The sequence below is a fragment of the Vigna umbellata genome, chromosome 5 (assembly GCF_029865625.1).
Source record: "Vigna umbellata cultivar VRB3 chromosome 5, Vumbellata_1.0, whole genome shotgun sequence".
NCBI lineage: Eukaryota > Viridiplantae > Streptophyta > Magnoliopsida > Fabales > Fabaceae > Vigna > Vigna umbellata.
Window position 1 is genome coordinate 33,214,930 of NC_142169.1, and position 8,627 is coordinate 33,223,556.

Sequence of the window (8,627 nt, forward strand, 5' to 3'; positions counted from 1 at the left end):
ATATTATTTATATTTATACTTCTAGAAGTTTTGAGCAAAGATAAGTGTGTGTAAAGGGAGGAAAAATAGTTATCTGATTATGAAGGAAGTAATTGTAAAACTAACTTTAATAAAAGGACCATTTCTGCTGTCAGGCCCATGTTGATTTAGGCCCAAAAACAACTAAACTCTAACTCCCGCTCAAATTCAAAAACAAAAGCCAGGATTGAGATTCAGTTCAGAATTCATCAACACACGAATTTCACATTCGTAATCGCCATGGCCGTTAGAGAGGAGAAAGTCATGGAGGAGAACGGCACAGAGGAAGCGAAGCGATTGATGCTGAAAATTGCGGCCATTCTCGATGAGGCTCGAACATCATACGCCACCCACAACCGAAAGCTCAAGGAACTGTCACTCCTCCGAGCCAAATCCTCTTCTTCGGTCTTCTTTTCCGCCTTCTCCAGAACCCTAACCCCTCTCTTTGATTTCCAGAGGCGCCTTGCCTCTGTTGAACGCGTCGTCTCCTTCGTCTCTGCCCTCGCTGCCTCCGCCTCCGACGAGTTCCTCGATTGCTTCCTCAAGTTCCTCCTAGCTGCCGCTACGGCATCCAACAAAACAGCCAGATTCCGAGCGTGCCAGATCGTCTCCGAGGTAACTGATTCTCACAATTTCCAAGCACTATTTAACTGAGTTTTATTTATATCAGTCACTGAAGGGATAGTTTTATGAAGTCTGATACTGAGGTGAAAAATGCTTACAATTTCAAGGTTTATGATTGCACGGAAGATTGTTAAAATTAGAGCTAATATCTCGGATTTGTTGAATTTTAGATAATATTGCGGCTTCCAGATGACGCAGAAGTGAGCAATGAGATATGGGATGAGGTGATTGAGTGGATGATGGTGAGGGTACGAGACAAGATCCCTGTGGTGCGTACTTTTGCGGTTAGAGCGCTTTCACGTTTTGTGAACGACTCTGTGAACAGTGACATCCTTGATTTGTACCTCGAGGTGCTCCCTTTGGAACAGAATGCAGTGAGTGTTACAATCAGATCACGTCCATTTCTTTTTGTTTCATACTTCGGTCTGGATCAATTGTGTGGTTTCGTGTTCAGGATTTTAGTAGGTTTATAGTATATCAGGTGCAATTTCTATTGAGGGTTTTAGACAAAAGCATCATATTCTGTTGTCATTAATTAGCATGGCTTTGCATTATACTGTAACTGCTCTACGGCCATACCATTATCTCAGAGCCTGCACCTTACGGTTATTTAGGTACACTAAATTTTTTATTTTTCTATTACTTCATTGATTTGACTACAGAATTATATATCTTATGATTTTGACTAAAATCATGTTGTTTTAGTGAAAAATATCTGTACTAAACATTTAGGATGGCTGGTGTGTGTATGCAGAGACGCATTACTTCCATTATTAATTTTGTAATGGTGTGCAGGATGTTCGGAAGATGATTGTGTTATCTTTGCCACCTTCTACTGCAACTTCTCAAGTTATCATCGATTGTACCTTGGATGTGAGTGAATCTGTACGCAAAGCAGCATACTGTGTTCTAGCTAATAAATTTCCTCTTCAAAGCTTAAGGTAAGTTGTCCGTATGTTTCTTTTATCATTTTTCTACTTGCAATTTTCTGAAACACCCTTGCTAATATTTCCCCTTTCGTTGCCTGTTTTTGTAGCATTAAACTCAGGACATTAATTCTTCGGAGAGGACTTGCTGATCGATCTCTTGCTGTCTCAAAGGAATGTTTTAAACTATTGAAAGATGAATGGCTTACGAAGTCTTGTAATGGTGATCCTGTAGAACTTTTGAAGTATCTTGATGTTGAAACCTATGAATCTGTTAGTGAGTCTGTGATGGAGGAACTTCTTAAAGCTGGTTTAGTAAAACTACAAAATGGGGCAAGTATCCAGCAGTACATATCGTCAAATGGTGACAGGACAGAAGGTTAGTATGCGTTTGCAGTTTGAACGGTTTCCTATTTGTTTTACGTTTGAGTGTTGGTAAATGTTGATGATTGTTAGCATGTTTTGTTCAATGGTAAGTGGATCAATCGTATGATAGCAAATGGTAAGTAATTATCCTTTTCCTAAACTCCTAAAGGACTTACTAATATACGACAATGATTAGAATCGATAACTAATTTAGATAAAAGAATACTTATATGAATTAGATTGATGTTTAATGAATTAAAAGTATCCAAAAATAAATAAAACTTATTTTGGAACTTTATCAAACACTTAGAAGATATAATCGATTGAAAATAATATGATAGATTAGAGTTAGGTTTAGATTTCAAAAAATCCTATTATCATGTTACTCAACTTCCTGCCAATTTTGTGTTAAAGTAAATTCACAAGTTTGTTTAAATTCTTTTTCCTTTGGTTAGGAGAATAGACTTAGGTTTCCTTATTCAAAATTAATTTCTTCAACACTTAATAAACAAACTTGTCTTCACAACAACAATGATTTAAGACAACCAATTAGTGAAACCTAGACAAGCTTTATTACATATTTTGCTTTGATTATAGATTAAAAAAAACATTTTACTATTTCCAATGATTAGATATCGAGCAATGATCAAGCCACAACAAATGTTAAACATAGAAACAACGTTCTAACATTGAATGGAAATACATGCATACCATTTATATGAGAGTTTAGTTATGGGTTTAGGTCTCCATTGTCACCAAAAAAAGAAAAGATGAATTGTGGAAAAAGATGGACATCCAAGGAGGAGTTCTCCAAGGAAACCTAACGGCCCAAAAAACCTTCAAAACTTGTTCCACACTTCCAGAAAAATACAAAAAGACCGCTTTTCTTATGAAGAAATAAGGATAAATAAGCCAAACGTGCCATGCTAGCAAAAGAAAAGCCCAATGCCACATGTTACACCCTGGGTGCATGCACTTAGACGGAAGAAACCAGCTCCTTGTCGAACCGGTGCTTGGCGCACATCATCCAATGATGGACGCATATACTCCGATGCAAGCAGCGTTTGGAAGTCCCAAATTTGATCCACTGTCTACACTTCTTTAGATTTCAATCTTGTTTCGCTTTACGCAAGTGTTTCTTGTTTAATTATTAGACGAAATAACGGAAATTAGTAATATAATTATATCACAGTAACTAATATTCAATTACTTCCAAACAGAGATCCAAATGAGGATTAAGTTAAAAAATAAACAAAAAAGTTGATTTTATAAATGTAAAATGACGAATAGAATGATGAAAATTAACATTATTAATGATATATGTTTGTATGATGTGAGACATTTAACTAATTTTGTATATTCGACTACTTAATATTTCTCAAGAACGAGCTTAAAAAGCAAACTAAAAGATTTCTAGGATTTTACTTAGTCACCGTGTTCCTTCAGTCTTAGTTTAACAACTTCAACTATTTTATTCCCTCCACAAAATTGGTTTCTTTAATGATAAACTGATTGTGTCATAATTTGTTGTTTTCCATTTTAATTGTAGGAGATACGATTGATTGCCCACCATGCATTCAGCTGATGGAAGCAGAGGGTGCTCTTTATTGGAGGACTGTTTGCAAGCATTTACAGTCAGAAGCGCACGTGAGTAGAATCCTATTTTCATATTTATTTATCTCTAAAAGTGCAACCCCAGAAAAAGAGTGTATCCTGTTTTTTCTCACTTTGTTCACTATGGAATAGTGTCTGAATGAATGCAAGAATTAGAACAAAACGGACATAAGATGTTCAAATTAACGCTATTATGTTACCAGTATTAAGCAACGTAGGCTAGCGTTAGTAATTTCTGCAAAATACAGTTTATCTGGATTATTTGTTTGCCTTTCAATGTGTATATTTCCACCTCCTCAAGATCTTTATCTGTCCGTATCAGGGTATGCTTTCCGTGAATTTCAGGCAGTGTTTCTTATTTCTCAAAAGAGAAAAGGATCAAGTTTCCATATCTAGTATGAATAAAGGTCTCTACATTTAGAACTCTGCCAGCACATTTATGCATACTTACTGGTAGAAAGAATATGCTATTAAGAAATTATCAAACAAGAATGCTTTTCTTGTCAAAATTCTGATCTACTAATTTCATCATGCGTTTATATTTTACCTCTTGGAAACTAATTTGCAATTATTAGGGCTTCGTTCTTTCTTTTTATACCACTAAGGATTATAATTTTACCCCAACAGGCAAAAGGTTCTGATGCTGCAGCAACAATGGGCACTGAAGCAGAAGTATATGCGGCAGAAGCATCAGATAAAAATGACCTTCTAGAAAAAATTCTTCCAGCAACAGTTAATGAATATATTGAATTGATCAGAGCTCATGCAAATGCCGGTGAGCATATGTTTATATGGATGACGGTGATACACGCCAAAACCGTTTATATATACTTAAGTGGACTAATCGACTATTTTCAGGACCAAACCATCGGTTTGCGACTCGGCAGCTGCTTTTGCTTGGTGCGATGTTTGATTTTTCCGATGCTACAAATAGAAAGGCTGCTGGTGCATTTCTGCATGAGCTTATATGCAAGTGTCCTGAGCATGAGGAGGACGATGAAGGGAATATAGTTGTTCTTGGAGATGGGTTAAGTTTTGGTGGAGACATTGATTGGGCCGAAGCTGTAGCCAGTTTCGCAAGGAAAGTCCATGCTGCTGCTGGTGAATTTGAAGAAGTTGTTCTTGCAATCATTGAAGAGCTCGCCCAACCTTGCAAGGAGAGAACAGCAAATCATGTGCAGTGGATGCACAGCCTCTCTCTAACTGGTCTTTTGCTAAAAAATGCAAAATCATTGCGAATACTTCAGGGCAAGGCCATTACACCTGATGAGCTGCTCCAAACCTTACTACTTCCTGGGGTAAAAATTGCTGCGTCTCTCCCTATTGTTTTCGCGTTTAGCTAACTTTAATCGTAATCAATCTTAGCAGATTTATTTTGTCAGGAATTTATTCTTGCACCATCTATTTTTTTTAAGAACCTCACCAATCTATAGCAATATTTAAAATGGGGCGAAAGTTTAGAAAAATGTGATTCATAGCTATGTAATGAATTTATTAATCTATCCATTCTTGAATAGTTATTGATTGTCTCATTTGTTGATTTAATTCCTTCGCTACGGTTCGTTATGATAATAATAATACTAAATCTTTACAAAATGATGATACATAGGCCAATACTTTTTCGTTTTGACTCAATATAGGCTAATACATAGATATACCACACTATGCCTTTTGCTATTTAGAAAACGGCTTGACGTGAGCCAACCCAGCCCTTACTGATATATGCTTGAGGTCACTGACTGCTAATTGTTTATCGGCGTGGAAAATGAAATGCGCAGGCGAAACAAGCTCACTTGGACGTGAAAAGGATTGCAGTCAGATGCCTTGGTCTTTATGGCCTTCTTGAAAGGAAACCAAGTGCAGAACTTTTGAAACAGTTGAGGATTTCATATATTAAGGGGCCGCATTCAATCAGTATAGAGGCTTGTAGAGCATTAATTGATCTTGTAATGTGGCATGGACCTGAAGAAGTTGACAAGATGTTAAAGCTCAATATTCCATGGCAAATAAACAGTGAGAAGTCGACCTTTTGTCCTGTGAACTTTTCTGATTCAGAAGGGGGTTTAGATATTGAGACGCTTGACATCTTATATGGAGGCTTTGAAAATGGTGATTGGGCGAGTCCTTTACCTAGCAACGAAGAAGAATGCGTGCATGCTATACTTGGAGAGGGATTTGCGAAGATTCTTCTCCTAAGTGACAACTATCCAAGTTTACCCATCACTTTGCATCCTGTTATTTTATCAAAACTCATTTACTTGTATTTCAGTGACGTGTCGGAACACTTGCACAGGTGAGATCATTTCCTCTTCCTCCATGTTTGAACTATTCTTTCTCTTCATTAGCAGCACATGAGATTTAATTTATCTCTTGTCGACCAGGTTGAAGCAATGTCTGTCTGTTTTCTTTGAGCTTTACCCATGTCTCTCGGCCAATCATAAAGCAAGTGCTTCTGACATCATATTTTCTGTGTATTACATTCTCTAACATTCTTAGTTTTTTTACATTAATTGAACTTAAATGTCAGTTAACACCTTAATTGTTTTATTTCCAAAAATACAGAGGTGCATAGCGAAGAGTTTCATGCCAGTAATGCGTTCAATGTGGCCAGGAATTTTTGGCAATTATGCTGGTTCTAATTTTACGGTGTCTCAGATGCGTAAGCGTGCTGTTCAAGCTTCTCGTTTTATGCTTCAGATGGTGCAGATTCCCTTGTACGTTAAAGAGGCTCAACCTGACTGTGAAAGTACTACCACGGAACAGCCACAAGTCACAGATAAATGTGCAGAAGTTCCATTTGATTGTGGTGAGGAGGGGCTTGCACTACGCATAGCCGTAGAGGTAATCATCCACAAATTTGAAGTTATTCAATTGTACGCTAATACTTGATTTTTTGTTCACCTCGCAATTGGCACAATATACTAAGGTTTCACCTTATTATGATTCGACGGTGGCAGTACTGGTTGTTCCGATTAATTTGCTATTTTCTGAATTTGATGCATAAACTACATTTCATAAGCATTCATTGTATGCAAACGTCAGTGGACAAAATTAAATTAATGAGCATTATTCAAATCTATTACTGAAGTCATTTGTAGTGTTGAAGGAAAAATTCACTAAATTGTTATGATATGCATGGATTTTATATCAGATGGTTAACAATTGAATGAAAATATTGCATGATTCAAATTTAATGAAAGATTGTTTTGTCTTTTCACTTCTTACCCTGTGTTTTCTTAAGGTGGCGAGCTTTTCATCGAAGAAGACAGCTGCTGAGAAGGCTTACGTGTCCGCTTTATGTAGAATACTTGTTTTGCTTCATTTTCGGATATCAGAACAAGGGCCAATAAAATGTATGAGGAAACTTTTACATTACGTGGTTGAATGTGTATCTTCAGAGAAGGACCTACTTAAAGAATTGAAACGCATGTCTGAGCGTCTCAGGACAGTTGATAGCCTCCCAGATAAGGAATTATTGCAAGATGACGTTAATCTTATTTTGGGTATTTCTTTAATTTTGTCTTCTGATATGTTTAAAAGGAATGCAGTATTTGGAAGGGATTTTTAATCTTAATTTCGTTATATACTCAGCATTCATTTGTCTATGGTATATCTTTTCAAACAATGGCTTTGGTGCCTGTGCATTGTTATTTTTACTGTTGTTTGGATTCCATTTCAAAACCTTTTATTACTGCTAATCTATTTCTTGTCTCACCTTATTGAAGGGAAATTAGAACTTGACTGTGACCTGGATTTGGATGGCCCTGTTTCAATGCCACAAACACCAGCTGCACCCCTGACTAGGCCAGCACGTTCCAGGAGAAGGGTGAGGATTGAGGAAGAAAGTTCTGATGAAGAATTACCTTCTGTGGTTCCAACCACCCATCATACTGTAAAAATTCGCTCAGAGAGAGCAAGCAAAACCGCAGCAATTAACAAAATGTCTTCTGCTCGTAGATCGCTCAAGATTGACGAAATGAATGAACAAGTGGAAGAAGACTCTGATGTGACATCTGACGATTCTGATGCATCCGATTAGTACTGTCAATATGTACCTGACGTGATACATCTAATAGTCTTTACGTTGTTAACATCATGTTGTTGTATTGTTTGAATACTTAGGTTGCAGGTTCTGTACAGAAGAGTGCATCATTAGTTTAGCTTGCATTTAATTGTAAGTCACAGTACATAACAGTACTAGTATCTCAACGAATTGGAGGGAATGAAGCTCTTGTGTTTAGGAATTACTTCGTTGCCTTTCTTTTTGGTCATTGTTGTATGATATGAACATTGTTGGTAGTTTCAAGCCATTGCTTATTTACTGGTGTACAAATTATTTTAAGCTTGATTTCTATGCTTTCTATATTTTACAGGGAAAAAAAAAAACAAGACTAAGTGGACGAGCTATCAACCTGTGCCTTGTCTAAGAAGATAAACTTTGACAAGCTATAAAAACTTTAATTTATAATACTTCTACCATAATGAAATGCTAGATTAATAGAATTTATTTTGGATGAAAAATTATTATAGGTGAGATTTCAATTGTAAAGTATGATCGTCAATTGAACTCTTTCCTTTAAAAAATCATATATAGAATGTATTGAGCGTGAAAGTTACATTATATATGTGTTAATCTCAACAGTTTTGATATTTCTTTTTTCATTTCGAAGGTATTTTTGTTAGAAGATAAATCGAGATACTTTGAAAGGAATTTTTGAAAGGAATTTTTGGTTGAATGATTTTATTCAATAACATGTTAATAATACTGCTCACCTTTATTCTAAAAGCAATATGGCACATATTATTCTTTTATCAATAGCTTTTCAGAAAAAAAAAAATCATCAAATTTATTTCTAGCTTAAATTAAATATCAATTCGATCATTCATGTCATGTTTTCTAAAATTGAAGGTTTAAAATATAATGACTTGTATGTTTGAACACTCTATTATGGTAATTATGAATTGTTCTAATAATTTTCAAATGTAAATTATAAGATGACTTTTTAATCTAATACTCATTCAAATATTATCAAGTAGGATAAAAATAAAATAGTATATTTTTTTGTCAACAATATTAAT

At 35.7% G+C, this 8,627-nt stretch overlaps 1 protein-coding gene across 1 annotated transcript; it reads left to right on the forward strand.

Annotated features, from left to right (window-relative positions):
- Positions 1-206: 206 nt before the first annotated feature.
- Positions 207-7,890, forward strand: EMB2656 (ARM repeat superfamily protein). The gene is made up of 12 exons (XM_088114992.1): positions 207-633; positions 813-1,016; positions 1,438-1,583; positions 1,679-1,947; positions 3,484-3,581; positions 4,176-4,323; positions 4,407-4,846; positions 5,327-5,841; positions 5,930-5,990; positions 6,111-6,389; positions 6,790-7,051; positions 7,274-7,890. The coding sequence occupies exons 1-12, from the start codon at positions 259-261 to the stop codon at positions 7,585-7,587; spliced, it is 3,111 nt and encodes a 1,036-aa protein (XP_087971118.1). The 5' UTR covers positions 207-258; the 3' UTR covers positions 7,588-7,890.
- The last annotated feature ends 737 nt before the right edge of the window (positions 7,891-8,627 follow it).

What these genes read in the sequence shown, in the direction of transcription:
- EMB2656 (XM_088114992.1), top strand. Translation starts at nt 259, where the DNA reads ATGGCCGTTAGAGAGGAGAAAGTCATGGAGGAGAACGGCACAGAGGAA. An exon ending in AAACCTTACTACTTCCTGGG is followed by an intron (nt 4,847 to 5,326) that starts GTAAAAATTGCT and finishes TGAAATGCGCAG; the next exon opens with GCGAAACAAGCTCACTTGGA. An exon ending in GTCTCTCGGCCAATCATAAA is followed by an intron (nt 5,991 to 6,110) that starts GCAAGTGCTTCT and finishes CCAAAAATACAG; the next exon opens with AGGTGCATAGCGAAGAGTTT.